At 59.3% G+C, this 26,782-nt stretch overlaps 12 protein-coding genes across 12 annotated transcripts; 4 read left to right on the forward strand and 8 right to left on the reverse strand.

Moving 5' to 3' along the window:
• Positions 1 to 4: 4 nt before the first annotated feature.
• Positions 5 to 1,540, reverse strand: SDRG_01315 (hypothetical protein; the record flags this gene model as incomplete). The annotated part of the gene is made up of 8 exons (XM_008606833.1): positions 5 to 173; positions 222 to 271; positions 319 to 426; positions 475 to 647; positions 692 to 763; positions 815 to 887; positions 936 to 1,387; positions 1,432 to 1,540. 8 exons carry the CDS (start codon positions 1,538 to 1,540, stop codon positions 5 to 7), a joined length of 1,206 nt encoding a protein of 401 aa, XP_008605055.1.
• A 393-nt stretch (positions 1,541 to 1,933) lies between these two features.
• SDRG_01316 (hypothetical protein) lies at positions 1,934 to 2,602 on the reverse strand. Its single transcript, XM_008606834.1, has one exon. It carries the CDS (start codon positions 2,556 to 2,558, stop codon positions 1,995 to 1,997), a length of 564 nt encoding a protein of 187 aa, XP_008605056.1. The 5' UTR covers positions 2,559 to 2,602; the 3' UTR covers positions 1,934 to 1,994.
• Positions 2,603 to 2,614: 12 nt separating this feature from the next.
• Positions 2,615 to 5,333, reverse strand: SDRG_01317 (hypothetical protein). The gene is made up of 5 exons (XM_008606835.1): positions 3,590 to 5,333; positions 3,347 to 3,539; positions 3,155 to 3,302; positions 2,914 to 3,110; positions 2,615 to 2,858 (listed from the first exon to the last, which is right to left on the reverse strand). The coding sequence occupies exons 1-5, from the start codon at positions 5,255 to 5,257 to the stop codon at positions 2,680 to 2,682; spliced, it is 2,385 nt and encodes a 794-aa protein (XP_008605057.1). The 5' UTR covers positions 5,258 to 5,333; the 3' UTR covers positions 2,615 to 2,679.
• Positions 5,334 to 5,595: 262 nt separating this feature from the next.
• On the reverse strand, positions 5,596 to 7,718 carry SDRG_01318 (hypothetical protein). The gene is made up of 4 exons (XM_008606836.1): positions 7,247 to 7,718; positions 7,029 to 7,198; positions 6,528 to 6,718; positions 5,596 to 6,480 (listed from the first exon to the last, which is right to left on the reverse strand). Exons 1-4 carry the CDS (start codon positions 7,671 to 7,673, stop codon positions 5,649 to 5,651), a joined length of 1,620 nt encoding a protein of 539 aa, XP_008605058.1. The 5' UTR covers positions 7,674 to 7,718; the 3' UTR covers positions 5,596 to 5,648.
• Positions 7,719 to 8,095: 377 nt separating this feature from the next.
• Positions 8,096 to 9,819, forward strand: SDRG_01319 (hypothetical protein). Its single transcript, XM_008606837.1, has 6 exons — positions 8,096 to 8,327; positions 8,375 to 8,890; positions 8,941 to 9,022; positions 9,071 to 9,115; positions 9,163 to 9,442; positions 9,496 to 9,819. The coding sequence occupies exons 1-6, from the start codon at positions 8,193 to 8,195 to the stop codon at positions 9,734 to 9,736; spliced, it is 1,299 nt and encodes a 432-aa protein (XP_008605059.1). The 5' UTR covers positions 8,096 to 8,192; the 3' UTR covers positions 9,737 to 9,819.
• A 38-nt stretch (positions 9,820 to 9,857) lies between these two features.
• On the forward strand, positions 9,858 to 11,996 carry SDRG_01320 (hypothetical protein; the record flags this gene model as incomplete). Its single annotated transcript, XM_008606838.1, has 8 exons — positions 9,858 to 10,053; positions 10,101 to 10,327; positions 10,374 to 10,413; positions 10,456 to 10,561; positions 10,612 to 11,164; positions 11,205 to 11,297; positions 11,342 to 11,439; positions 11,485 to 11,996. 8 exons carry the CDS (start codon positions 9,858 to 9,860, stop codon positions 11,807 to 11,809), a joined length of 1,638 nt encoding a protein of 545 aa, XP_008605060.1. The 3' UTR covers positions 11,810 to 11,996.
• Positions 11,831 to 13,300, reverse strand: SDRG_01321 (hypothetical protein; the record flags this gene model as incomplete). The annotated part of the gene is made up of 11 exons (XM_008606839.1): positions 11,831 to 12,058; positions 12,107 to 12,166; positions 12,213 to 12,339; positions 12,389 to 12,516; positions 12,558 to 12,623; positions 12,669 to 12,810; positions 12,851 to 12,930; positions 12,980 to 13,049; positions 13,093 to 13,117; positions 13,174 to 13,227; positions 13,273 to 13,300. 11 exons carry the CDS (start codon positions 13,298 to 13,300, stop codon positions 11,831 to 11,833), a joined length of 1,008 nt encoding a protein of 335 aa, XP_008605061.1.
• A 33-nt stretch (positions 13,301 to 13,333) lies between these two features.
• SDRG_01322 (hypothetical protein) lies at positions 13,334 to 15,138 on the reverse strand. Its single transcript, XM_008606840.1, has 2 exons — positions 13,817 to 15,138; positions 13,334 to 13,766 (listed from the first exon to the last, which is right to left on the reverse strand). Exons 1-2 carry the CDS (start codon positions 15,017 to 15,019, stop codon positions 13,449 to 13,451), a joined length of 1,521 nt encoding a protein of 506 aa, XP_008605062.1. The 5' UTR covers positions 15,020 to 15,138; the 3' UTR covers positions 13,334 to 13,448.
• Positions 15,139 to 15,547: 409 nt separating this feature from the next.
• SDRG_01323 (hypothetical protein) lies at positions 15,548 to 17,017 on the forward strand. Its single transcript, XM_008606841.1, has 5 exons — positions 15,548 to 15,810; positions 15,852 to 15,996; positions 16,042 to 16,156; positions 16,202 to 16,456; positions 16,504 to 17,017. Exons 1-5 carry the CDS (start codon positions 15,606 to 15,608, stop codon positions 16,951 to 16,953), a joined length of 1,170 nt encoding a protein of 389 aa, XP_008605063.1. The 5' UTR covers positions 15,548 to 15,605; the 3' UTR covers positions 16,954 to 17,017.
• Positions 17,018 to 17,036: 19 nt separating this feature from the next.
• SDRG_01324 (ATP-dependent HslUV protease, peptidase subunit HslV) lies at positions 17,037 to 17,816 on the reverse strand (the record flags this gene model as incomplete). The annotated part of the gene is made up of 4 exons (XM_008606842.1): positions 17,037 to 17,309; positions 17,353 to 17,423; positions 17,482 to 17,647; positions 17,694 to 17,816. 4 exons carry the CDS (start codon positions 17,814 to 17,816, stop codon positions 17,037 to 17,039), a joined length of 633 nt encoding a protein of 210 aa, XP_008605064.1.
• Positions 17,817 to 18,209: 393 nt separating this feature from the next.
• Positions 18,210 to 18,943, forward strand: SDRG_01325 (hypothetical protein). The gene has a single exon (XM_008606843.1). The coding sequence runs from the start codon at positions 18,239 to 18,241 to the stop codon at positions 18,887 to 18,889; it is 651 nt and encodes a 216-aa protein (XP_008605065.1). The 5' UTR covers positions 18,210 to 18,238; the 3' UTR covers positions 18,890 to 18,943.
• A 1-nt stretch (position 18,944) lies between these two features.
• On the reverse strand, positions 18,945 to 26,403 carry SDRG_01326 (hypothetical protein; the record flags this gene model as incomplete). The annotated part of the gene is made up of 12 exons (XM_008606844.1): positions 18,945 to 19,424; positions 19,467 to 21,403; positions 21,450 to 21,690; positions 21,751 to 21,891; positions 21,940 to 22,371; positions 22,414 to 22,707; positions 22,752 to 23,332; positions 23,376 to 24,534; positions 24,582 to 24,761; positions 24,811 to 24,981; positions 25,025 to 25,239; positions 25,290 to 26,403. 12 exons carry the CDS (start codon positions 26,401 to 26,403, stop codon positions 18,945 to 18,947), a joined length of 6,945 nt encoding a protein of 2,314 aa, XP_008605066.1.
• Between the last annotated feature and the right edge of the window lie 379 nt (positions 26,404 to 26,782).

The raw sequence follows: 26,782 nt of genomic DNA on the forward strand, positions 1-26,782 counted from the left end.
GCAACTAGACGACGTGGTTCTTGACGAGGAGCGTCGGCATCGGCAGCTTGTCTTGGAGCGGCTTGAGCACCGATGCCGACTGGTTCTTTGCATACGAGTAGAAGAGGACGCCGAGGACAACGACGCACGTGGCGACGCCGCGTTTGGCGTCAAAGCACTGCGACTCTTGGTGGCTAAATGAGGAGGGATTCGTCCAGACCCTTCAAGGTAACGAGATGTACCTGCAGTAGAGAAGCGAGCTCAAAGCAAAGACACAGACGGCGCGAAGACTCTATACATCCGAGGTCAGTGCATGGCAAGATAGGAAGAATCATCTACCTGCATGATGCCGGTCGTGACGGCGCCGCAGGAGCCCAGCATCATGAAGTACGTCAAGCCGTGCGCGAGCTGCGACATGGTGTACCAAAAGAGCGCCGCAAGGATGTGCTACGTGCACAGATCGTACTCGTCTGGGCGGAAGAGAGCAAAACGTACGACGGGGTTGCCGTTGGCGTCCATGACGGGCTTGGTGATCATGTGGTTCCACTGCGGCAACACAAAGAACATTTGGTACACTGAGATCATCGAGACGCAGATGATGCCCATGCGGAGGCAGAGCACCTTGGGCTCGGGTCGCTCGGGCAGCTTGAGCATGTACTCGCCAGCAACTACGCGCTTCGTCAACAAGATATGCGGCAGTGGAAGTACGAACCATAGTTGCCACCGTAAAAACCAGCGGCAATGAGCGTGTTGACGCAGCCCATGAGCACGACGCCCGCATTGCCTAATGCAGCAACAGAATCAATCAAGGACACTGTGAAAAGGAAGATCGTACGGCCGCCATTCGACTGCCCGAGCGCCGAGAAGGCGAGGCCGAACGTGACCGTGGCGATGCCCAGCCATTCGTTCTAGCATTTTCGAGTTGAGAAGACAAGGGCGATACAAGAGGATCGTACGCGGCCCACGTGCTTGCCGAGAAACGCCTTCGAAAGGAGCGCCGACCAGCACACGACGGACGAGTAGACCACTTGGTAGACGCCGCTGCCGGCCATCGAGAGACCAATGTTGGCAAAGATGCAGCCGGCAAAGTCGAGGAAGACGTTGAGGAGCAGCATCGCATGCACGAGCGGGAGCGCGCCGTTCAAGTACCCGCGGTGGCCGCCCTTGGTCGGCTTCTCGACCATAGCGACGACGTCCGGGAGGTGGACGTCCGTGGGCTGGCGGCGCGTGAGCTCGGCCGCTTCGCGGCTCTTGGGTGCGTCGATGGGTTCGTCGAGCGTCGTGACGTCATCGTCGTGCTTCTTGCCGAGGGCTTCGGTCGCCGGCGCCTCGGAAGGCGGCGTTGGGATCACGCCCACGAGCATCATGCCAAGGTAGTTGCAGAGCGGAAGTAGCATCGCCTTTTGCGCTACGACAGTACATGAGCCTCGTGCCATCGTGCCAAGGCCGTACCGCCGGCGCCCTGGTAGAAGATGAACTGGGCCGCGCAGGTCGAGAAGACGCCCGTGAAGAGGAAGACGGCTTGCACGCAGAGGAGGCCGTAGCCGGACGAGCTCTTCATGCTGGAATGGGGTCGATTGCAACGTGTCAGTGGCGGCGCTGGCAACGTCGCGTATTTTAATCATTGAACCCACGCGTCGCGATATATATTTGCAGTCAAAATAAAACCAGCTGCATTAAATGAACCGCCGGTCCTGTCTATCCGGTCCTCTGCCACCACGAACTCAGATCTGAGAGCACGAGCAGACGCAGCCGCCATGCACGTCGCTGCTGCCGGCGGACACGACCTCTTGCGAGCGACCATTGCCAAAGATGACCTGCCTCGACCATTGCCGCTAGGCTGCGAGATGCGTGGTGGCCATCGTGGGTGCGCTCGGACGCCCAGCAGCCAGCCACGTCATGAGCCAGAAATTTCAGCCGCGTCGACCAAGCCGATACCAAGGCACGAAAGAACGATCGTTGGTAGAGACCTTGCATTACAAGCGTCCTACGCGTGTCGTTCATTACCTCGTGGCCTAGTGGGGGCTTGTGGTCGACGCGCAAGCATCGAGATAGCTCTCGGTGGCGGCCAGCGACGGGAGGCGGAGGACTTGCAAGTGCGCGTGAGCGGCAAACGCATTGGGCCAATACACGGTGCGCCGCTGATGGTACTTGCGTATCAGGTGGTGGAAGAGCGACTCGCTTGACCAGAGCTTCAAGTGCTCCCAAAGGCCCTCTCTGTTGGTGCCCCAGAGAAGCTCTTGGGTCCACCACCGCGTGAGCGTGCGCTTCACAAGGCGAATGAAATGCAAGTAGAACGGGTAGTCGAGGTAGATGACAGTGGTCGCGCGGCCCAGTACGAGATCGTGTGCAGCGCTGCAGCAGCCCGCGACGACCCATGCGTCGCCCGACGTTGCTGCGTCCATGCGCTGGACGTACTCGGGCGTCGGGACAGGCGTCCATGCCGGCGCCCAAAAGAGCGCGTCCGACTCGACAAACGGCACCCCCCGCGCCGCCGCCAAGGCTGCGCCGAGCGTCGACTTGCCGGCGCACGTCATCCCGAGCACGACGATGCGGTCGCCCATGCGTTCCGAGGTCATGGCGTTCTTCTTTCTCGCCGCTTCGCGAGTGTTCCAGCTTGAGCAGTAGCCAAACATTCGGTGGTACGCATCCTCATTATTATACACTGGCCGAACGACGACGTATGATGCGTCGATCTCTCTAAGCGACCGTGATGGTCGGTTCTGCATCCGGCAAGAGCACGTCAAAGCGGCGGTAGTCGATCACGACGCCGTCGGGTCGGACGTCGACGCAGTCGTCAAAGTGCATGTCCATGACAAAGTCGTCCCAAAAGTACATTTTGCGCGCATAGACGTTTTCAGTAAACGTCGTGTCCAGTCCTATTCGTCATTATTTGTGGACAACTTGTCCTCTTCCACAGTAACAATATCGTACCGGTGAAGAGCGTGATGACCGAGACGCGGTAGTTCGAAAAGTCGGCCGGCGACTGAAACTGGTAGAACGGCGACGCCTCGTCAATGACGTGGATGAGCGTGACGGGAATGCGGATCGAGGGCCACTCGGGGCTGATGAGCGGCACGTCCTGCATTTGCCGCAGCCCCGTCTTGGAATTTGTGAGGTTGACGCCGAGCCTAGTCCAAGGGATTAAACTCAAGTCGCAACGGCGCAAGGAGACCGGAACGAGCCCTCGCGGATGTCGCCGTGGTGCCGCGTGTTGGCGGCGCGGAGCACGAGCACGCGCTGGCCGTGGATCGTCGTGATAGCAATGTGCTTGGAAAAGTGAATGTGGGCGCGGGGCCGCGCAAACTTGGACCACGCAATGCCTATTTGCTTCTTCAGTATCAACTTGATACAGATTTAGAAATACCGGTGAAAATCGTGGTAAAGATGAGCCCAAACGACGATTCGAGGGCCACGAAAAAGTTGTTGATCTTCGAGTCGGGCTGCGGCCCAATGACACCGTACCCGATCGTCGCGAGCGTCTGTGCGCTGAGGTACAAGCACACTTCAAAGGGCGAGCTGGCCGCCGCGATGCTCGGGGTGACCAAGACGCCGTTAAACTAGACATTCGAGCAGTCATCATATCAGTTTCCGAGACAATATGACGTACGTCAATGAGGTAGAGACCCGCAAACGCGACGTTCATGACGACAAAGCCCACGACAATGAGCGCAATGATGCGCGGCCACTTCATGTGCAGCGCGCTGTAGTAGAAGCTCTGGAACGAGTACGAGAAGGGCACGTGCAGCGGCGAGACGCGAAGGAAGCGCGGCGTGTTGGGAATCTCGACCGAGTGCACACTAGAGGCGTCGGAGAAATCGAGATCTCTCTCGTCATCGTCGTCATCGTCCTCGTCGTCCTCTTCGTCATGGGGCTCAGCATGGCTGTTGGTGGTCGTGTGGGCCCAGAGAAGGCCGGACGTCGAGTCGGTCGCCGCCATCGTGTCGCCCGCGACCTGGTGCTGGAGCAGCTGCCATTGCTCGACCGGCATGGACGCCCCATGATGCGACGGCTGGCGACGCCGGGGCTTGGTCACGCGCTGCGTCCCGACGTCGCGCTGCAACAGCGGCTCAAAGAGCGGCTCCATATCGGTCGGTCGAAGCGGCTGCCGCAGCCGGCGCGAGCTTCGTTTGTGCGACGACGACGCCCACGCCATGCGCGGCGTCGGACTCAGCACCGACCCAAGAGGATGCTGGTGCAGCTTCGTGTTGCTACTTATAGTCGGGACGGGCGACGGGCGAGGCGCGTACTGGGCTGCATAAGAGTCGTCGATCGGGGCCGAGTGCACTTTGCTGAGCTCGTCAAAGTCGATCGCGACCGCGTCGTCCGAGAAGTGGAGCATCTCCCCAAAGCGGAAGCCCCACTGCAGCATCTCGATCGAATAGATTTGGCGCTCCATGACCGTGTCTTGAAGCGTCGAGTCGACGCCCGTCATGCCAACCTGCAGCACAAACTGGGACGCCGCCAGCGTCGACTGCGTGAGGCCAAAGAGCGGACTCTCTTCGTCAATCACGTGGACGAGCGCGAGGACCATGCGAAACGTAATGACGTTCGACTGCAATAGCGGCAGCTTGTAGTAGCGCAGCCGCGCGGGGCCCATCTCGTTCTCCTTCTCGATGCGAATGAGCGTAAACGAAAAGGACGCGTCCATGATGACGTCGCGGGCCACGTCTTGGGACTGGGTGGCGTTGGCGACGCGCACGACGAGCGCGAGCCGCTCGGTGCCGTACGGGTGCACGACGGCCACTTGGCTGAACGCGATCTTGCCCTTGGGCTTGGCAAACTTGGCAAACATGAGGCCCGTGAGCGCGGCGATCGAGAGGAGCGACACGAACGCCTCGGCGATCGCGACGTAGTTGGCGCAGCGCTCAACCGGGAAGAGGATGCCAAACCCGATCGTCGAGAACGTCGTGTACGAGAGGTTAAAGTCGTCGGAAAACGTGGCGGCGTTTCCGCACACGTAGAAGAAGACGACGCCAAAGGCAAAGATGCTCGCAAAGTACATGGCCGCGAGCGCCGGCATGAGCGTGACCCAGCTCAAGTTGAGGAGGATGTAGATCCCGTCCTTGTACGCCTTGCGCGGGTTCGCAATCGTCTTGAGCCGCGGAAAGAACTCGCCGCTCGCGCGGATCGCGGCCGACGAAAAGAACGGCGCGCCGGCCTCCTCGTGCACGACGACGCCGGGCCAGTCGTGCGCCCACGCTTTGTGCAGCGACGGGTCGACCACCGACGCCTTCGCGACGCCGTTCGTGCGCTGGAACCGCTTCTTGGATGGCATCAAGGACGATGAGGCCAGTCGTCGCCAAGTTGCGAGTTACCAGACGGCGGCCAATGAAAACGCCCAGTGCAACCGGACGCAAGGAAGAGAGCTGCCAGTCGAGCTCTGCAATCGACTCGCTTGGCCAGACGCTCAAGTGACAGTACCCCTTGGGACGCCCACGAGCATCATCTCGACGCCAACGCAAGTGCAACTTCATACAAGGTGACGGGTCCCACCGCGGACGTATGTAATTTGCAATGTATTCCCTACGACTGCTGGCGATGCTAGTACGGTCCCTCGCCCAAATGACGGAGTGACAGAAGCTGCAGCCACATCCCTGCGGCCAAGATTGCAAATGCATTTTAAAAATTGATGGCTTCATTAGGAGGTACTCGCAGCGTCGAGGCGCTTACCAGCGGTTGCCAAAGCCACGGCCACCACCACGGCCGCCGCCACGACCACCGCGGAAGCCGCCGCCGCCGCCATACGAGCTAATGCCCTCGAGCTCGCGCGGCACTTCCTGGCCGGCCTCGCTCAGAATCTTGATGAGGTCCTGCACCATCTTGCCATTTTCGGCCGTGACGTACGAGACGGCCGTGCCCTTCTGGCCGGCGCGGGCCGTACGCCCAATGCGGTGGATGTAGTCTTCAATGTTCTTGGGCATGTCGAAGTTGATGACATAGCGAATGTCCTTGATGTCCAAGCCGCGCGACGCAACGTCCGTGGCGACCAGGATCTGCGCTTTGCCGGCCTTGAATTCCTTGAGCACCCAATCGCGCTCCTCCTGCGACTTGTCGCCGTGGATCGCGCGCGTCACGTAGCGCGTGTTGCGCAAGTTGCGCGTGAGCTCGTCCGCGCCGCGCTTGGTTTCGCAAAACACAATGATCTTGCCGCCGTCCGCAATGTCCTTGAGCAGGTCCGAGAGCGCACCGTACTTTTCGTGGTCGGCCATCACCTTGACGATCTGCGTAATGTTCTTGTTGGCCGTGAGCTCGAGCGACCCGACCGTGACTTGGATAAAGTCGTGCAAGAAATCGTGGGCCAGCGTCACAATCTCCTTGGGCCACGTGGCCGACCACATGAGCGTCTGGCGATCGGGGCGGATCTGGCTGACAATCTTGCGGAGCTGCGGCTCAAACCCCATGTCGAGCATGCGATCCGCCTCGTCGAGCACGAGGTACGTCACGCGACGCAGGTTGGTCTTGTTCTGGCCAAGCAAATCAATCATGCGACCGGGCGTGCTACGCACAAGCGTTAGGTACAGTGAAGATCGGGTTGAGGAACGCACCAAATGCAAATCTCGACACCGCGGGCGAGGTCGTCGCACTGCTGGCGCTTGGGCACACCGCCATAGACGCACGTGTTCTTGATCTTGGAACTCGCGCCAAACTTGTTGCATTCCTGCTGGATCTGCACCGCGAGCTCACGCGTCGGCGCAATGACGAGCACGATCGGGCCGTCACCGGGCTGCAAGTAGGGCTATTTCACAAGGTTAGCGGATGACACATTCCATGTCCTCGAGGGCCGCAGAATCGAAGAGGGCGCGAGAGCACGTGCAAGACAGCAGCGCGCGACAGCAGTACGCTGTTCCACGGCCGTCATCGTCATCGAAGACAGTTCTTCCAAGCTGTCGCACACCTTTCAGTGCCAGCCGAACCGACCCCGACGCGACGAAGTGTCTACTAGCTCCCGGCGCCCTATCAAGTTGCGTGGTCCTGCACACTTGAGTGGCTCTCCCATGAGAAAGAGCAATACAAACGAGTGCGAGTAGCGAGGAGACACGACTTACTTGAGCGTTGATGTGGACGATCGCAGGCAGCAAAAAGGCGAGCGTCTTACCCGAGCCCGTGGCCGAGATACCGACCATGTCGCGACCCGACAAGGCCATGGGCCAGCCCTGGCTCTGGATCGCCGTCGGCGCCGGGAAACCAAGGCGGACAACTTCATCGAGGACGTACTCTACACGCATGCCTGTGAGCACTGGACTTGAACATATCGGTATTGTACGGGGGAACGACGCTTCTTCAAACGACATGACCTGCTTCGGGACACCCTTGCCGTTCACTGTGACTTGGTGCTTGCGACGCCACTCTTCGAGCTCCGACTCGGAACGGGCGCTGACGTTCGGGTGCTCGTAGTAGAAGTTCTTCTCAAACACGGGCAACTTCGAGAGATCCCACTGGATGTTCGTGTTCAGGTTCGAGCCGAGGTCGCCAGAGCCGTAGCTGCCGCCACCGCCAAAGCCGCCACCGCCGCCAAAGCTGCTGCCACCGCCGCCGTAGCTCGAGCTGCCACCGCCGTAGCTGCCACCGCCACCGTAGCTGGAGCTGCCACCACGGCTGCTGTACGAGCTCTCGCGGCGCGAGGACGAGTCGCCGTAGCGGTCCGAGCCGCCGTAGCTGCGCCCGCTGCTGTAGTTGTCGCTGCCGTACATGTTGGTCGTCGAGTCGGAACTTGCGAAATGCTGGCCAACCGCTGGCCGGGAAATTCGAATCCTGTCTTTGGCTTGGTATTGTCGCTAAATAGTGTATGAGTGGCGACGTCGTGTGTGGGAGAGGGGCTGCCGCTGCCGGAAAGCGTCGAAATAGTGTGTGAAAAGACCGTGCGCGGTCCATTAAATTCTTGGTGTTGGAATAAAAATACGACAAATTATTCATTTTATATTTCTTTTATTAACCCTGACAACGAATGTCGCAAACAATCGGGATATTTTATCACGTCGCATAATTCGTTGCCGTAATAAAAATATTTGTTTTTAAATATGGTTCTAGAATTGACCGGACGTTTAAACTGTTCAACCTGTTCAACCTGCTTTACGGCGCTGACTAAACAACTAAATGACTAAAAGTGACTAAACGTGACTAAACGCGACTAAACACCAAGACCAAAGCCAGCTGCAGCCCAGACCTCTACGCTCTAGTACAAAGCATCATCGCGACGAAAGCAGCGCGTCATGGCGGCTGCAGGATACGAGCCGCCTGCCAATGGTGTGGCGACTCGAAACAACTCTTATTGCAGCATTTTTGGACGAGCAGCGATGGGGCCAAGCGCGGAGGATGGGCACGCGACGCTCGTGGCAGCCCAGCTTGTACGCTTCTTCCATGACTCGGCAGCCGCATCACGTAGCTCATTTAGGCACAAATGCAGCTCAACGAAGCTACGGCGCCTGGGCTGTCGTGCTGGCAAGAGCGGAGGTCAGCGCTCTTGGCACGACGCGACGACAACCAAGCCGAGGGTACGGTCCGCGCCGATCTACCAACGCACCTCTTCGTGCTCGTGCACGGCAACAATGGCCACCCGACCGACTTTGACGTCGTCGCGGCCGCGCTCGTCGCCCAGTTCCCACCGGGCTCGATTGCGATTCTGCAAAGCAACGTCAACATGCGCCAGAAGACGCGCGCTGGCATTGCACAGTGCGGCCACCGCCTGGCATTAGAGATCCTCACCTGGCTCTTGACATTCCGCGTCCCCGATACGTCGTCGCCGCGGCGTCTCTCGATGCTCGGGCATTCGTTCGGCGGCCTCATTGCTCGCCATTGCCTTCCATTCCTTCTGCACACATTGAGCGCCATGCACATTCAACCGACGTCGTTTGTGACGCTCTGCACGCCACACCTCGGGTCGCGCAAGCCTGGCGGGTCCTTGCCGCGCGTACGAACACTCCTCGCGTCTCGTCCGAGGTGGCTAAAGAAGGACCTTAGGTCTTCTCCAAGTGGCTCGTGCACCGTATTCTTTTGACGCAGCGCCTGTACGGCCAAACCGGCCTCGACCTCCTCGTCCTCGGTAGCTGCGCCGTTCGTTGCAAGAGGCTAACTGTTGTACTACCTGTAGGTACCTCGACAGATCAAGCGACGCTCGAGGCCATGAGTGCGCCGGGTACGCCGCTCGCTTTGCCGAACAATCAGGAGACTCAGTGCACGTAGACTCGGTCTATGTCCGAGCGCTCGCCGCGTTCGAACACCGGACGGCAGTCGGTCTGGCGACGGGCGACCACCTTGTGGCGCACGCTGCGTCGACGATTTCACTGAGCTGCGCGGACGAGACCAATCTCGCGCCCAAGGGCATGTGGTCGTGGGCGGTCGAGCACAACGACTTTGCGCCGGCGCACCTCTCGCTGGCGCCTCCGTTGCCGACGCCGCTGGAGTTGGAGCACCGTGTCGAGTGCGTGCCGCAGCTCCACGACGGCTACATCGCCGACGCACGGTCCGTTCGTCGCTTGTACTGACTCGCAAACCGCAAATGATCCTACTTTGTAGGCGCCGCATTGCCTTTACCAAGTCAATGCTCACGGGCTTGCAGTCGGTGGGCTGGCGCCGTATGCATCTGCACATTCGCGCGCCACTCCAGCACTGGCTCAAGCTGCACAATTGGCCGCTCGCGATCCGACAAGCACCGCTGGCCGAGCCTTCGTCCAAGGCCTTTGTCGCGCTCCTCGCGTCCACCTTGGCCGTCGACCACGGAATTGCTGGGCTTGACAGCACAAAAACCGACGTGTAAATGATCAGTCGCCAGCTCAAGTTAGAGCACCAGTAGAGCGTTAGGAGTTGGTATATTGACGCGACGTTGCAGTTGGACTCGGTCTCCTCTCTATCTTCGACGCTAGTGTCGGTTTCGCACCATGGGCGACGACCTGCAATACAACGTGGCCCTGACGCAGCTCCAGGAGCAGTTGTATGGGCTCATGAAGCGAGGGACGCGGGCGCAGGTCGCCAAAGTCCACGCCAAGCTCGGCGTGCACTACATCAACGGCGGCTTCATCTCCGAGGCCATTCTGCAGTTTGAACACGAACTCGCAATCCGAAAAGAGCTCAAAGGTACGCGGCCGCAATACGGTAGCTCGCGGTTCGACCTCTGACCGTAGAGGTCGTGGCGCAAGAGTCGTGCATGAACAACCTCGGCACCGTGTACCTCAAAGCGCGGGACCCGGAGGCTGCGATGAGCTGGTTCACGCAGGCGCGCGACCTCGCTCTAGCACGTGCCAATGTTTCCGCGCAGTGCCTTGTCCAGTACAACCTCTGCCTGGCGCACCACGCGCTCGGCAACGCCGCCGACGCAGCTCAGCTCGCGCTCGCCGTCTTCTCGACGCCGGTAACCCAAACCTACGCACGAAAGCCTCATGACGACGACGACGTAGGAGTCGATCGAAGAGAGCTTACGCGTCTCGGCCCTCCAAGGTACACTGCGCATGTGCGGCCGTCTCCATCCTGTCGCTGTAGTGCTCGCCGCCACCGACAGTGTCCTGCGCACCGGCGCCTTTCTCGAGCATGCAACGATGGCGTACGAGCGCGCCGAGGGGCTTGGCGACCCGGTCCTCCTTGCGTCGTAGGACACATGGGAGCTCTACCAGTGGGATCCAATGTGCATGGGCGTAGCTGCGCGAGCGCGTTGGCCATCTACCACTTCGAGGCGCAGGCGTGGGACGAGTCGGCCAAGTACTTTGACATTTGCCTCCGCATGGCCATCGCGTCCAAGAACCTCAAGGCCGAAGCCGTTGCTCACTACCACGTCGGGTCGGCGCTCGCCGAGGCCGGTCAGCGCAAAGCCGCCGAGGCGCACTTCCTCCTCGGGCTCGAGCAGGCCAAATCGCTCGAGGCCAACGACCTCGCGGCGCTGCTCCAGGCCAAGATCGGTCTCGAGTACCTTTGCCACCACGACACGTTTGTTGCCAAAGCCGAGCTCAGCGTCGCGCTGCAGAAAGCGAGGTTCGCCGGCAGCCACGTCGTCGAGAGCTACGTGCTCACGGGCCTCGGACACGTGCACATGATGGAGTCGCTTGTCGCCGACGCAGCCGCTGTCTACGCAGCGGATTTGGCGCTCTCGCCGCACGACCGCCCGTCGCAGCTGCGTGCACAGAGCAACCTCGGCGTCGCTGCCCTTGTCGCCGGCGACCTCGACGAAGCGATGAACCACTTTCGCGCCAACTCGGTAGGCTTTTTGCATCGTCCTCGTACACTGAGGCGAGTAGCGCACGGCGGCGATCCTCGGCCACCGTAAAGAAATGGCGCGCGCGCATTATGGCATGGGCCTCGTCGCCAAGGAAAAGAAGCGGCGGGGCGAGGTTCGAAGCCACTCGTCGCAGTAGGTATTTGCTACTGTGAATAGACGCTGTCGGCCGCGGACGAGCCGGTCCAGTTGTTTCAGCGCCAGCGGTCGCTGGCCGTCGAAGCCGGCGCCCGCCATCTCGAGATCCTTGCGCTCAAGTGCGCTGCTCGATACTACGCAAGCATCCATAACGCGCAATGTAGGGAACTCGTGGCCGTGTACGACATGGCGCTCGCGTTCGAGAAGGCGCAGGACGAGTGTGACGAGCTCATTCGGCTGGCCGTCGAGACTCCGGGCGAGACGGTCCATCTGCTGGAGGCGTACCGGTCGCTTGCCAACGTGCTGTCGTCCCAGCTCAGCCTTCTCCAACAGCGCGGCAGTCGCTTCCACGACACGATCAAGGTGCTCATGCACAAGCGCGAAGAAGCGTGCAACAAGTACAAGCAGCTCTCCGATGCCTCGCTCATCGAGTCGGGACCTCCGATGCGCCAAGACGTCGACCACGTCCTCCGCGTCACCTTCAAGTAAAAAGCCGCACACGGTGCTTGTCTATTCGGCGTTCTGGAGGAAGGCTTCGATGGTCTCGAGGACGGCGAGGCCCGTGCCTTCGATCTTGAGGATCGCGCTGGGCACTTCGGACCAGTCGTAAATGCACTCGTCGCTCGTGTCTGGGTTGATGCGAATCAAGTTTGCTTGCCGCGTCGTGAGCGACCGCTGGTACTCCTTCTTGAGCACATCGCGGACCACCATTTCACACTCATGCCGGACGGAGGGCACCTAGCGACGCACTAGGACATCGGGTTTACGATCGCGACGGAGCGGTACCCGCATGCCGCAGCCCATTTCAATGACGACCACCTTCTTCTCGGGATGATTGGCGAGCACCTAGCACCAGACGTTCATGAACTCGCAATCGCAAATGTGTCCCTACCTCTTCCATGGCCGCCTCCCAGTCGACGTACCGGTCCGAGTCGAGGTCGTTGGAGATCCACTTGCGGTCTGAGAACATGAGAATGTTGGGGCGCGCCGGGCCTCGGCACGTGCTGCACGAGAGGAGCCTAGTCGAGTGGCGAGTGGCGACTTGTCCATGTACTGCGCGCGACGTACGGGTCGCGTTCAAAGCCTTCCGCGTACATCGTGTTGCGATCAATCTCGAACCGGAACGGTGGCGGAAGCGCCCAGAGCGACGCCGAACACGGCTCCGTCTTGGCGTCCTTGCCCGCGCACTGCCAGAGCTACATGTGGCTCGTCAACGAGTTGGTGATGCGAGTGCTACTTCAATGTTGCCGTGGATTTCATAAATCTCCGAAGGCGAAAAGAACTGCGTAAAGTGATGATCGACCTACGAGACCGCTTGATGGGCAAGATGTCGGAAGCAGCGAGGTACATTGGACGTGTAGATGAAGAACGGGTCGCCGGTCACGTCCGAGAAGTCCTTAGGCGCCATCTGCAGCGACTCCATCACGTTCCTGAGCTTCAGATTCGACTTGGCCGAGACGCGCTGCTTCCATTTTTGCAGGATTTGGTACCTGCCACGATGATGGGACTCGATAGGACATGTACGATTACCCTCGGTGGGGTGTCGTGCTGCGGTACATGTTGAGGCAGTCGCCCCAAAAACCGTAAAAGAGCTTGAGGTCTTCGTGGATCTAGGATGCAGCAAGCATCGCACCATGCTCGGGCAGGTCATCGTCGTACCCAGTACGGGTCGCAGAGGTCTTGGTAGTCAACGCCCAGCGTGTTGTAGGCCTCGACCTTGGCAATGTCGCTAGACACAAGATCGTCTTACACCACAGAGAGGCGCGCCGTACTTGTAGACGGGCAGGCCCGAATCCGCTACATAATGCCATGTCCTGCTAAGCCAATGGCACACGTCGTCGCCGATGGTCTACCTGAGAAGCCTGCGCCGGCAGCGATCATGATGAAGTCGGCGTCGCGGATCAAGGCTACAAGTGGCACGTGAGCATGCTCGTCATGGGCTCCTCGCGTACCGGCGGCCTGGCGACACTTCTCGTCCATCCTCCTCCGGCGGCGCTGTCTCGGACTTGGCTGTTTCACAAATGGCAGGCAATACTATGGGATTATCCGGCAGCTAATTGCACGCCACTGACACATACAAAATGACGCCACCAATAAATTACGCGCAGGACGCGGTTTTTGCGTGAAACTAGACGGTCATGAAGACCTCGTCGCCCGGTCGCGGCTCGTCTGCTGCCGTGTTGCCAAACGGCCAGAGGAACTGGAGCAGCGCGTGCCAGAAGCTCTCTGGCTCGGCCATGGCCTTGGCGCGGACGCTGGCGTAGTCGAACACATCTGCGATCGCGGGCTGCGGCGGCGGGTCTCGAAGCACGATCGGACCGCGGTGGCTCGTCGGCGGACGCCCCAGCGTGGCGCTGCCGGGTCCAAACGCAGGTGCTTCGGCTACGACAAGTGGCCTTGACGGTGTCGCGCCCGCCTCGAGCTCGGTCACGCGCTTCCGCAGCGTCTATGCACCGCGCCATGAGCATTGCGCCTTCAAGGCGAATTCCGTCCTACCTCGATCGTGTCCTTGTCCGAGCGGATCTGCGCCTTCAGCCCCATCATCTGCTCCTCCTGCACGACAATGTGCTCTTCGGCGTCATAGAGACGTCGCTCGACAAGAGCCTTCTCGGCGCGCAGCTTGCGGATGTAGTCGAGGACGGCCTCGTGCTCGCCGAGGAGATTCCGGTCGTTGACGTCGGTGACGAGCGCCTCCATCGACTCTTTGAGTTGCGCAATAAGTGCGTCCTTCTCCTCGAGCTGGTGGCGCACGTGGCTGTCGTGCGGCAACGTGCTTGGCGCGGAGGCGGCGAAGGTCGGCGTCGTGGGCACGACCACAGATATCGTTGGGGCGCGGGCCCGCGGACTCGTAGCGAGCGCAGTCATGACGACGTCGCGGTCCTCTGCGTCTTGCTTCTCCGTGTTCGCAACGTCGTTGGCAGGTCGCTTGGTGATTTTGCCTTTGGCAATGATGCGCGTGATCTCCTTCTTGGACGCAACTTCGACTGGGGCCTTGCCCTTGACGTAGCCCCGGGTTCCGACGAGGCTCAGGTCGGCGCCAAAGTCCACGAGGAGCTGGACGCACTCGGCCGAGTTGACGTGGCACGCCTCGTGAAGCGCCGTCGCGCCATCGGCGTTTTGCTGGTTCAAGACAGGCGACCGCCCGTACTTGCGCAAGAGCAGAGAAAGGACGTCGACGGCGTTGCTCGAGGCGGCCCAGTGCAGCAGCGTGTTCTCGTGCGGTGGGCCGTCAGTGGCCGTTGCGCCGTCGATGCCGGCCCGCAAGAGCTCCTCAACCTTGGGCACGTCGTTCATCGCAACGTGCTGCACAATGTACTGCCCAAAGACTTGAACCATCGCACGATGTGGTAGCTGCCCGAGCGCGATCTCGTACGCTGTCTTGTGCGTGTACTTGGACGGCTTCTTGCTAGGGATCGCGGCAGCGTCAGCGGCAAAGCCGGCTGAGAGCAGTGCGCGGACCGCGTCCGTCTTTTGATGCACGACGGCGACGTGCAAAGGCGTGAGGCCCTCGGCGTTGCGGATCGCGTCGAGCTTCAAGACGTCCTTGCCGTGGTCGAGGAGCGCCTTGAGGACGTCGGCGCGGCCATGCTCAGCGGCGAGGAAGAGCCCATCGTGCGCGGCCTCGAGCTCCTGCTGCATGGCGAAATCTTGGTTGCCACGTTGCAAACGAGATCGTCGTCGTCCGGATACATAGATCATATCCGGTATTTCACGAAGATCGCAACAACCGAGCGTCGTCGATCCTTGACGATGCTACTAGACCTCTCTGCAGTCGACTTGACGCTGGTTCTAGCGCAATAACGTGCGACTACACTATGCATATGTTGCCATCGCGATGAAGTGGGCAAATCGTCTTCTTCCGCCTTGCCAGCAACGTTTCAGGCCAGGAGGTTGCCTGACCATCGCAGAGTCCAGGCCGCCATCCATCGGTAGACTGTATTTGCCTGGAACCAACGATGGTCTAGCGAGTCGTCGACCCCAGCTCTTTCGTCTCGCATCTCAGTCATTCCTGCAGCGATATGGCTGAGGTATATAAGTACTCATGGCGCTTCGGTTGAAGCGGCAGTCCGGATAGCAAAGCGGCGTACCTTCGACAAAGAAGATCTTTGGGCGGATAAAGGTACAAAATAAAATCGAAAAAGAACGTTTTTTGTGATTGGCCAAAAGTCGCTCCAGATGGAATTTCGAGGATTTTGGCCAATCATATCGCGCGCGTTGAAAGGTCGCCCTAAACCGTCGCCCATACAAAGGCCGAGCGAAAGCCATTTTCGTTGTCGCTGGGCTCATGGCGGACGCGGAGGGCGTGCAGCAGGAGCTGCAGGACTACCTGCAGAAGAAGGGTATCAACACGCTCTTCATCAACATCGTCGAGTCGCTCCTGCTCTCCAAGCCCGACAACCCCGTGCTGCACATCATCCAGTACCTCCAGACCAACTTCCCGGACCAAGCGACGGTCCGTGCGGCCGAAGCGCCTGCGATCGCGACTGGCCGTACGCCGACGTACATGAATCGATTGGCTCATGGCGCGTAGACCACTCGGACGAGTCGGAAAGCGAAGATGAAGCCGAGGGCGAAGAAGATGCAGTCGGCGAGATGCAGGAAGCGCAGCCCGTCGCGCGGACGTTCCCGAAAGGCCGCAGAATATCCGTGTCGGCCGAAGCGCTCGATCCTGAAAAGTACGTCCATGGCAACCTTGCGTGGCTGAGATGGCATGGTCGTAGCGCCAAGCCGCTGGAGGCCGTTGTGCACCCCAAGTCGGAAGAAGAGAGAAAACGCATCTCCGACATCCTCGTCGACAACATCCTCTTCAAGTCCCTCGACGAGAAGCAATCCAAGGTACGAGCACATGCATGTGTGACCACGCTCATCCTGCGCGGCTAGATCCTCCTCGATGCGATGTTCCCCAAGGAGTTTGGCGTTGGCGAGGTCATCATCAAGCAGGGAGACGACGGCGACAACTTTTACATCCTCGACACGGGCGTCTGCGAAGTCTATAAGGACGACAACCTCGTTCTCACGTGCACGGAAGCCATGTCGTTTGGCGAACTCGCGCTTATGTACAATGCACCGCGCGCCGCGACGGTCAAGGTCAAGGAGAACTCCAAAGTCTGGGCACTCGACCGCCAAACCTTCAAGGTACATTAACAGCTTCCATTGTGCTCCATTTCATTCTGTGTCATTAGTACATCATCATGGAAACGACGATGAAGAAGCGCGACCAGTACAAGGGCTTTATCGAGAAGGTGCCGCTGCTCGAGTCCCTAAGCGAGTACGAGCGGCTCACGGTCGCCGACGCGCTGCGCGTCGCCACGTTCAACGACGGCGAAGTCATCATTCGCCAGGGCGACGATGGCAACCTCTTTTATATTATCTCGGAGGGCACGGCTGTGTGCACGAAGCAAGTGTCGCCGTCGGACCCGGTCCAGGAAATCGGCCTCCTCTCGACGGGCGCGTACTTCGGCGAGATTGCACTGCTCACGACGCGGCCTCGGCAGGCGACCGTGACGGCGAAAGGCCAAGTCAAGTGCTTGACGCTGGACCGGAAAACGTTCAAGCGCGTCATGGGCCCCCTCGAGAACATCCTGAAGCGCAACCTCGCGCAGTACAACCTCGTCATGGCCAACACCATCTAAGCCGAGAATGGCGTGTATTTTCATACATTAACACAATCCAATACCAACACCCTTGTAGATTCGAGGTTTCTGTCACGGGATGCTTACTTCTTGGCGGCTTCGTCGACCGGGTTCTCGTCCAAGACCTCGACGACGACGTTGTGGTTGGTGTACACGCAAATGTCGGCCGCGATCTTCATCGAGCGACGGGCGACGTCTTCGGCCGACAAGTGCGGCTGGTCGATGAGCGCACGTGCGGCCGCGAGCGCGTATGTGCCGCCCGACCCAATGCCAATGATGCCGTCATGGGGCTGGAGCACATCGCCGTTGCCCGTCAATGTGAACGACTGCTTGTTGTCCGTGACGATGAGCAGCGCCTACGCTAGAGTTAGTCAACGCAGCAAGTCGGCTTCGGTGTACTTCGAGCGCGCGAAGGTATTTGTCGGTCCGCCACGCCTTGGCCAATTCGACGCACGCACGCGTGAGCTGGCCTAGATGTCATGTTTAGTGCATGCGAATTGGTAGCGCCTGCAATCGGCACGTTCGCACCCGGGTACTCGTCGAGCTTGCTCTCCAAGCGCTCAATGAGCGTGAAGGCGTCGGCCGTCGAGCCGGCAAAGCCCGCAATGACGTTCTCGTTGATGCGGCGCACCTTTTGCGCATTGGGCTTGACGATCGTGTGGCCGAGCGAGACTTGGCCGTCGCCAATGACGCACTACGCGTCCCGTGAGCGATCCTGCGATCTTTCTGCATCGACGTACCACTTTGCCGTCCTTGCGCACGCAGAGGATGGTGGTGCCATGCATCGTCGGCGCGGACGAGAAGGCGCGCTTGGCGTCGAGGGCGGCGGCGCGCTGGAGGGCGATGGCGGCGCTGCGGAACATGGCGAACGTCGGCGGCTAGCGAAATCGGAAATGGAGCACCACACAGAGGGTTTTTAACTCGTGTCCACCTTAACTGCGGGCACGTAACCACAAACAATCTTTTCAAAAATAGGGGAATCAACGTGATGAGATACATTTTCAAAAGAGAAATTAACAACATGCAACCTTTTCTGGCACAAAAGAACCAACTGTCCCGACATCAACCAGCGCTACCCAGACCTCACAGTTCCAGTGTACCTGCCCACGCAGCAGGAGCCATCTCCCCAGTCCTTCCTTGGACATGTAAACACGCTGCTTACTCCGGCGGCCAAGGAAGTCAGGCGAACGTGTGCGACATATTATGTGCACCGACTTATCCGGACGACGCAGTTTTCCGGTGGCATAAATGCGCAGTTGCATTCTTTGACCAGTGACGACGACCCATGGTGCTCGCGTTCCTCCGCCCGCTGCGCCCGCTCGGCGGCCTGCGCCACGCGCGCTTCATGGCGACGCGGTCGTCCTACCAGCGCAACCTCGATGAGAAGAACAAGCGCATCATGCTCTACACGGCGTCGACGGCGCTGCTCTTCTTTGGCGCGGCGTACGCAGCCGTCCCGCTCTACAAGATCTTTTGCCAAATGACGGGCTTTGGTGGCACGACGCAGCGCAGCGACATCCTCACGGCCGAGAAGCTGAGCCCTGTCGAGGGCGCGCACCCGATCCGCGTCACGTTTGACGGCGGCGTTGCGGGCGCGATGCCGTGGAGCTTCCGGCCGATCCAGCGCGACCTTGTGATCGTGCCGGGCGAGACCGCGCTGGCCTTTTACACGGCCAAGAATCCGACCGAGAAGGCGATAACGGGCGTCGCCACGTACAACGTGCACCCGCCCAAGGCCGGTCTCTACTTTAACAAGATCCAGTGCTTTTGCTTTGAGGAGCAGCGCCTCAAGGCCAACGAGGAGATTGATATGCCCGTCTTCTTCTTCATCGACCCGGATATCGTCGACGACCCGTCGATGACCAACGTCTCCAACATTACGCTCTCGTACACGTTCTTCAAGACGGACGACGTCGACGAGGACGACGTCGAGTAATTTCGACTATAGACTACCACGCATGTATTACATATACGACTACCCATGTGCAAACTTAGTCGCCCATCGTGCTGAATGCAGCACTCGAATGCGACGTCGTGCTGCCACGACGCTCGGTCGACTCGCGCCGGCCATGGCTCTTGCGGTTGTCCCGTCGACTGTTGTTGTTGTTGTTGCCCTTGCCCAACTGAGCGGACTCGCGTCGCGCCACGGGTACATCTGAGCGCTCGACCACTTCCTGATCTTCGCGCTCGGCCTCTTCGTCAAGCTCGCGCTCCGTGTGCATCCATTCGTCGCGGCACTGGTCAAAGTACTCGGGGAAGCGCTCCATGAGCAGATCAAAGTCGTCAAAGTAGAGGAGGAAGCACTCGCAGTCGCAGTTGGCGATCGCCGTGTACTCACGCCCACGATCTTCAAAGAGCGACCGGCCGCCAAAGAGGCTGCCCTGAAATTTCTCGAGCGGCGTCTTCTTGGCCGCGAGAACGGTCGTGCCGCCGACGTTGATGAAGTAGAGGACCCGACCGACGTCGCCGACCTACCTCCGTAGTTAGTCGACCACCCATACTACTTGACGAACCTGGTAGATGAGGTCGGCGTACACAAACTGCTCGGTTTCGAGCACCGTGACAAGCGATCGCAAAAAGACTTCGTGGGCCGTCGCCAGGAACGAGAGGCTGAGCAACATGCTGCGCTTGACGTGCATCGCAATGTCTTCCTTCATTTTCGGCGAGAGCGTCGAGAGGATCTCAAACTCGGTCTGTCCTTGGCTCCGCTGCCATAGCGACCGAAAGACACCGGACGTTTGCACGAAGAACTCGAACGGGAGCCGGCGATAGTTGAAGAACGTTGAAATGTCGATCATTTTTTGCTCAAACTTCATTCGCATCGCGAGGTGCTCTTCCATCAAGCCCGAAAGAACGCCCGTGAGGAGCCCGAGGACGGTGATGGCAATCACGATAAAGGCGACCGTGAGATACGTCTCGAGCACGTTCGTGCTCACGACGTCGCCAAAGCTCTGGCTCGTGAGCGACGACGTCGCATAGTAGAGCGCCACGAGGTAGACATTGAGGCTCGTGAATCGCACGTGGTTGGAGAGCAAGAGATGGATGATGGGCGTCGGGCTCAGCGGCAGCTTGGTCGTGCCATTGACGTAGCCCGTGGCGACGAGCCAGGACGGCGACTGCGTCTCGGTCAAGAGGTTGAAGGCCGTGAAGAACCACACGCACGCCATCCAGTGCGCGGCAAGGAAGAGCGGCATCAAGAACGAGCAGACAAATTTGACGAGCACCTCGTGGTGCCGCGTCGATGGGAACCGCCCGAGGAACCGCTGTAGCGTCGAGGTGAGCGCGGGGTAGTGCACGATGCGCACCATCTTGTTGAGTCGGAGGAGCGATGCGACTTGCCAGCGCGCGTGGCCGTCCACGGGCAGCAGTAGCGCAAGGAACTCGAGCGGGAGGAGCGCGAAAAGGTCCATGGCAAGGCCGCCGTGGCGCCAGTACCGCCGCCGCACGAGCGCCCGAGAGACTTGGAGTTCGCCGGCCTTGAACTCGTAAAAGTACTGAAAGCGCAGGACAATGTCCACGAGGCAGAGACCGTCGAGGAGGTACTCGGCCGCAAACCACCCGATCGCAAGCGGTGACCACTCGAGCACAAAGCACGCGCGAAACGGCAACGCGCACGCAAAGTAGATGGTTGCTGCGAGGCAGCCGAGGTCCCAGATCTCACGGAAGCGCGAGTGGGGAATCAAGTATGGCGGCGGCGGTGGGTCATGGTGCCAGATGGTAAGCGTCTCGAGCGTCATCTGCGTCGTAGCGACGCCAACCTCGTCTTGGCGCCCGCGCTTGCCCCCGAGCATGGACCCAAACGACCGCTTCGTGAACGAGTTCTTCTTGGGTGGCAGTATGGTCGCTTGCTTTTGCTGTTCTTCGTTGCGGAGCCGCACGAGACTGGCCAAGGCATCACCAGCTAGTGCACCCGTGACGCTCGGTCGTATCTCGGTCGATGGGATGGCGGCTTGCTGCCGCGCAAAGGTGATGGCGGTGTGCCATGCTGCCGTGCTTTTGGTGTGGATGTCGCGAAGGATGAGGGCTTTGATCTTGACGGGCGCGGGCTTGCCGCCGGATCCGACACCGAGGTTGCGCGTAATGGCGACGATCGCGCGCTTCATGGCCGCGACGTCGGCCTGCACCTCCTTCTTGATGCGCCACTCGACTTCAACGCGCGTTTCGAGAGGCCACATGCCCTCCCATTCCGAGAGCGGAAGGCAAAGCACTTCGCTGCATTTGACAGCGCGAATACTGTAGCTGTAGCGCATGTCGAGGAAGAAGGCGTCTTCGCCAAACACAACGCCTTCGTCCACCGGCGCAAACACCAACATGTGGGACTTGAGGTACTTCTCTGCGCGACCGCGCTTCATGATGAAAAAGTGCGTCGCGACGTCGCCTTCCAGCACCATGTCGTCACCGGGAAGATACAGTTCTTGGCTCAATTTGGCAGCAATGCCGTAGATTTGCGCTAATGCATGAAACGTCAACAAAAATGATATGTCACGATGACAGACCAGGCTGTAGACCGGTAAAGTACGGCACACTGCGGACCCATGTCGTGTAGAGATCCTTGAAGAGGTCGAGGCGCAAGTGGTGTGGGAGATCCCCAAACACCTCGTGCGCGTCGATGCCCTTGCTACAGTCGTGCTGAAAGCGTAAGAAGAGCTTGCCGCGCTCGAGGAGCATGTGCGGCAGCTTCTTGGACCGCGCGTACTTTTTGAAGCGCTCAATGTGAAACTCGAGCTCCCGCGTGTCCTACGAACGCAAGTGAGATATCTGCGATGCTGCTACTCGATCGATCGACGTCCGTAGTACCTTGCTCGCATTGTAGATGGACGTTGAGGTTTGGCCAATGACGATGCCGAGGAAGAGGACGCCGACAATTGCGACGGCGCAAAACCACAGCGTCTCGGCGAGCAGCGTGACTTCAATGTCCATAAAGTCGAACGAACTTAGCTACACATAGTGCTCCGTGAACAGTGGATACAGAATATATAGACGTACGACGCCGAGGCCCCAGTAGAACGCGCGGAGGTAGAGGATGCCGACCTCGTGGTGGTGCTCATGGATCACCTTGTCGTGCAGATACCAAATGTGGTGCGGCTCGTGGCCGTGCGCGATCGCGGCCTCAACGTCGGTGGTCGACACAAAGTACAAGCCCGCGCCTGCGATGTGCGAGCCAAGGACGAGCACGATGAGGAGCTTGAAGAGCTCAAGGTACTCGGCGATGCGGTCGGCGCTCACATGTTCGTGGATGTAATGGGAGATGTCGGCCCAGAGTGACCGAAGGTCCATGCAGCGCACAAGGCGCGGGAGACGGCACAAGGTCATGATTTTGTAGTCGCCGACGTAGTAGAGAGGAAGACTCCCGACCACGTCGAGCTTGAAGCTGCGCGATTGGAGGTAGTGCCACCGGATGCACGACACTTCCGTCACCTACGCACCGTCGTCACGCGTCCAAAACAGGAGAGAAAGTACCTGGTCCCCGTACCGGTCGGAGAAGGTGAGGTGGTTGAACTTGATGTACATGTCGACGACAAAGATGACGTCGGTCGCATAGTCCAGCATGGAAAAGATGTCCATGATCGCGGGCTTTGGCACCATGAGAAACGCAATGCGATACGCAATCGAGATGAAGTTGTAGAGGACCGCGACCAGCATGACGCACTCCCAGACGCGGTAGGCGTTCATGCCCGGGTTCACGTACAACAAGCGCATCGTCGGGTCCGAGAAGAGACCCTTGCTGTTTGCCCGGTGCATCGAATGTCGAATCTACAACGAGATAGATGTATAGCGATAGTCCAGATAGGAGGTACCTTGCGACGGTCGAGGTTGGAGCGAATGCTAGCCAGCCACGCAAACTCCTTCTTCATGACTAGGACCGACTGCGCCTCAATGTCCTCCATGGACCCTTCGAGATGCTTGGCGATGTCGTCAAAGTCGAGCTTGTGCAAGACGCTGACATCGATCGACGGACTCACGACGGTGGCAGTCAGCGGGTACGGCGTCCGCGCCAGAAACTGTCCCTCGCCAATGCAAGCGCCTTCGTGGATGACCATCACTGGTGTCGGAACGCCGTTGATGGGCAGTGTGAGCTCGACTGCACCGCGTGTGATGATGTAGAGCTCGTCACCGACGTCGCCCGCCCGCACGAGCACCTCGTCCTTTCGGTACGACCGGTGCGCCATGATCTCGTAAATGTGCTTGAGCTCGTTCTTGTCAATGTCTTGAAGCAGCTGGATGCTTGCAACAGCCTTTGCATGCAAATACGACTGGATCGCCTGGCGGAGGTTGTCGGGCAGCGGCTCGAGCGCTGTCAGAATCTGCTGCTCGGTCGACGACGTCCAACGGTGTTTGAAGTAGCTGCTCACGTCCCGGTGCACTTGACGCGAGACCCCTACGATGATGCATATAGATCGATATCCCATTGTGGCATCTACCTTCCGCGTGCATGAAGCGGTGCACGAGCTTGAGGTGTTCGTCTTTGGCTTCGGTCGCGGCGTTCATGCGCGTGACAGCGTTGACAAGCGCGCCAATGGCGCCGTAGTTGAGGATGCTGCCAACAAAGATCCACGCAAACATGTAGACGCACTCGACGACCGTGAACGGGAAGATGGAGCCAAACTGGACGGTCACAAGACTCACGACGCTCCAGTAGAAGGCGCGCACATAGTCGCTCGAGACTTGGAATTCGACATTGTCGTAGAGGAGCCACGTGCAATTGTTGAACGACCGCGCCATCTCGAGACACTGCGTGCGCGTAAAGTCGTTGGCGTCGAATTCGTCGTGCTCCAGCATGCTGTCGCTTTTCCACGTCGCGAGAAGGTACCAGAGGCACGAGCTAATGTGGCACACGATCGGAAGACAACAGAAGAGGTACACGATCACAAAGGTGGTGTCGTTGACTTGGAGCTTCTTGAGGACCCGGTTGATCGTCGGCAGCAAGTGGCGCATGCGCAGGAACCGAATCCACTCGCACATGTGCAGCACCAAGACGGCTTCGGTGTTGGCATGCTTGAAGCTCAGCGGAAGGCAGTCGACGACGATCGCAAACGGGAGGTTCGAAATGTAGTCGAGCACCATGCCATGCTCCTTGTAGTAGAGAAAGATGCTCCGCCGATCGGTCACGACGCGCTCGTCTTGGACAAACGCAAAGTAGCGCGACTGAAAGATGACGTCGCTAAAGAGAAACACATCGAGCGTCGTTCGAATCGCAAAGAGCGAGTAGGTGATGTCGTCAACGCGTGCAAAGCAGAGCCGGTACGGAATGTCGATCGCAAAAAAGAGGAGGGCGACCATGATGCCCCACTCCCAGTACTTGCGGAAGCGCGACGTTGGCATGAACCACGCGTCCGCGGCCTGAAACTTCTTCATCGCCACGTGCGACAAGGACGACCGCTGCGACGTGACGAGGTACTCGCGGACACCGTCGACGATCGCGTTAAACGTAATTTGCTTGGCGTCCCAGCGCAAACAGACGTCGTAAATGTCTTGGCGCGTCAGCGTATACACGTCGCAGTACGTCTCGGCGCGGGCGCGGACCGTCGCCGTGTGCTCGGGCACGAGCATCGAGAGGCCAAAGTACTGGCCATCGAGGATCTAACGCAGCGTTTTGAATCGAGCACAATGTCATGACAGGATCGTACGTAGCTGTGCACGTCGTCGGACTTGGCATGCATGATCGCGATGCGGCCGCGGCCCATGAGATACAGCTGCTCGCAGCGCTCGTCGTACAAAACCCAGTCGCGGGGCGAGTAGCTCTGCCGGCGCATCTCAAACACGAGCCGGTTGATGATGTGGACCGGCTGCACGCGCAGTATCGGGACCTACCATCGAAACGCCGTGAGTCGCCAAGAGGGAAATACGACTATGTACAGCTTTGAGCAGCCGGACGCGAAGGTGATGGAGGAACGTGGTTTGAATGTGCGACGGCAGCGACGCAACGATCGTACCTTCTTGGATGCCCCGCTGCGCAGTCCAGAAATGCTCGTAAAAGTCGAGCACCTTGGCTTTGATTTCCGCCGAGACGCGCTTGTCGACGAGAAACTAGACCGGATACTTGGATACTTGGATAGTCTTGTCTCGGTACCTCTTTGATGTCGTCGACCTTGTCGCTAAAGTGGTTGCGCCGGCTGTTTTGGCATTCGAAGAGGAAGACAAAAGCCGAGACGACGCCGACAAACGCAATGTACCGACCGACTTGAATCAAAATGACAAAGACGCGCTCCAAGTTGGTTTCCGGAATCAAAAAGCCGTAGCCGGCGACGACGAGCGAGTAGACGTACGTGTGCAGTAGCTTGGGCCCTGCCGATCGATCAGTTAGTACATTGGAGATACTGTGTGCATCGTCGTACCGACAATGCCATTGCGGGCGGCCCACGACGTGCCGACGTCGCACGCATTGCTCTCGTAGCCGCACTCGATGTGGTTGATCAACATAAAGGTGCACGCATACCAGTGCATCGCCACAAAGTTGAGCGCCACGCACAGGATGAGGAGCGACATGCCGGCGTTGTGAAAGCCCTTGAGTCGCTCGTTCTCCGCTAACGACCGCTTGAGCGCACGGGCAACGCGCGGTGCCATCTCGGCGCGCAATAGCATCGGAATACACGTGACGTGGAGTAAATTCGGAGCGTAGATGCTTGCGAGTTGGAAGGGAATGAGCGCAACGAGCTGCATGAATACGTGGGCTTTTCGAATCGCGCGGCCCGAGTCCCACGACGCGCTGAGGAGGAACTCGGGCTTCATGCTCGCCTCCTTGGACATGAACGACGATCGGCGCCGAAGCGACTCTTGGCGCGTCATGCTAAACTTGACGATCGCTGCTTGGGCGTTGGTTGTGTGCCGCATCATCGAGAAGACGTCGATGGTCCGCGGCTTGACCGTAGCGACCTTGCGCCGGTCGACAAGCGAGTGCACGAGACTGCCGACCGCGATACCGTAGGCCAGCACGTCGCAGGCCGCGAGAAGGTACAGCGAGAGCCACCATGTTTTCGACTTGCCAGCTTCGCCATCGTACGGGTCGTAGAGGAACCCGACCCGGTACGGGACGCTAAAGAGGATGTAGAGCTGATGGACCATCTCAATGCTGACGATGGCGCCGACGCCGAGCCGCGCTTGAAGCGCAAGAAACGCGTCGAGCAGCCGGTTGTAGCGCGACCGTCGGCGGCGCGAGCGGGACCCGCCCCCGCGGCTCGAGAAGGCGGTCGTGTTGGACGAGCTGACCCACGAGACGTGGCGGCCAACTAGGCGAGAAATGATCACTGGCAAGAGCGACACGATAAGTCGGAAGCGCTCGTAGCGGAGCTGGAAGCGACTCGCAAAGGTCGAAGCCGACCTATGATTGTCATCGAACGGTGCGACGGCTGTCCCCACCTTGGCCCGGAGCTTCTTGAAGCTCGGCTCCTTCTTGGGCGGCTCGGCCCACGCCGCCTGGCGCGACTTGACCGGACGCACCCCTCGGCCCATGCGTGGAATTCCTGATTGAAGCGAAGGACCGCCAGAGCAGTTGCCAAGCTATTTATACGGCGTTAAAGTTGGTGGCAAAACGCCCGGTCATTGCAGCGTGGAGGTATCGGCTCAGGAGTCTCGTCACAAGCCCTGAAGCTAGTCAATGCGCCTACTGTTCCCGACTGCGTTCTCTTTGAGGCATTGGTGGTCGACATGCAAGGTGCAGCTTCGTGCAAGACAGCTAATTAACTAGTTGGATCCATGAGTTGGATCACCATTGTGGTGGTGGTTTCTTTCGTATCTTTTCCTTTAGTTGTTTTGGTAGTTGTTCCGATCTCAGTCGATTGGTCCATGTTTAGTCGTTTAGTCGATGGGCGCTGCTTCGAACTTCGTGTCA

Source organism: Saprolegnia diclina (assembly GCF_000281045.1).
Source record: "Saprolegnia diclina VS20 unplaced genomic scaffold supercont1.3, whole genome shotgun sequence".
Lineage (NCBI taxonomy): Eukaryota > Oomycota > Saprolegniomycetes > Saprolegniales > Saprolegniaceae > Saprolegnia > Saprolegnia diclina.

Bases quoted from the DNA above. Each gene is read 5' to 3' on its own strand.
- SDRG_01323 (XM_008606841.1), top strand. From the start codon at position 15,606: ATGGCGGACGCGGAGGGCGTGCAGCAGGAGCTGCAGGACTACCTGCAG. The intron at 15,811-15,851 runs GTACGCCGACGT...CATGGCGCGTAG, and splicing joins GCCTGCGATCGCGACTGGCC to ACCACTCGGACGAGTCGGAA. The intron at 16,457-16,503 runs GTACATTAACAG...CTGTGTCATTAG, and splicing joins TCGACCGCCAAACCTTCAAG to TACATCATCATGGAAACGAC.
- SDRG_01319 (XM_008606837.1), top strand. From the start codon at position 8,193: ATGGCGGCTGCAGGATACGAGCCGCCTGCCAATGGTGTGGCGACTCGA. The intron at 8,891-8,940 runs GTACGAACACTC...GAAGGACCTTAG, and splicing joins CTGGCGGGTCCTTGCCGCGC to GTCTTCTCCAAGTGGCTCGT. The intron at 9,023-9,070 runs GTAGCTGCGCCG...TACTACCTGTAG, and splicing joins CCTCGACCTCCTCGTCCTCG to GTACCTCGACAGATCAAGCG.
- SDRG_01317 (XM_008606835.1), bottom strand. From the start codon at position 5,257: ATGCCATCCAAGAAGCGGTTCCAGCGCACGAACGGCGTCGCGAAGGCG. The intron at 3,540-3,589 runs GTACGTCATATT...TCGAATGTCTAG, and splicing joins CGGGTCTCTACCTCATTGAC to TTTAACGGCGTCTTGGTCAC. The intron at 3,303-3,346 runs GTATTTCTAAAT...AGAAGCAAATAG, and splicing joins CTTTACCACGATTTTCACCG to GCATTGCGTGGTCCAAGTTT.
- SDRG_01325 (XM_008606843.1), top strand. From the start codon at position 18,239: ATGGTGCTCGCGTTCCTCCGCCCGCTGCGCCCGCTCGGCGGCCTGCGC.
- SDRG_01322 (XM_008606840.1), bottom strand. From the start codon at position 15,019: ATGATCTATGTATCCGGACGACGACGATCTCGTTTGCAACGTGGCAAC. The intron at 13,767-13,816 runs GTAGGACGGAAT...CGCGGTGCATAG, and splicing joins CGGACAAGGACACGATCGAG to ACGCTGCGGAAGCGCGTGAC.
- SDRG_01318 (XM_008606836.1), bottom strand. From the start codon at position 7,673: ATGTACGGCAGCGACAACTACAGCAGCGGGCGCAGCTACGGCGGCTCG. The intron at 7,199-7,246 runs GTACAATACCGA...GCATGCGTGTAG, and splicing joins TGAAGAAGCGTCGTTCCCCC to AGTACGTCCTCGATGAAGTT. The intron at 6,719-7,028 runs GTAAGTCGTGTC...CTTGTGAAATAG, and splicing joins TCGTCCACATCAACGCTCAA to CCCTACTTGCAGCCCGGTGA.
- SDRG_01316 (XM_008606834.1), bottom strand. From the start codon at position 2,558: ATGACCTCGGAACGCATGGGCGACCGCATCGTCGTGCTCGGGATGACG.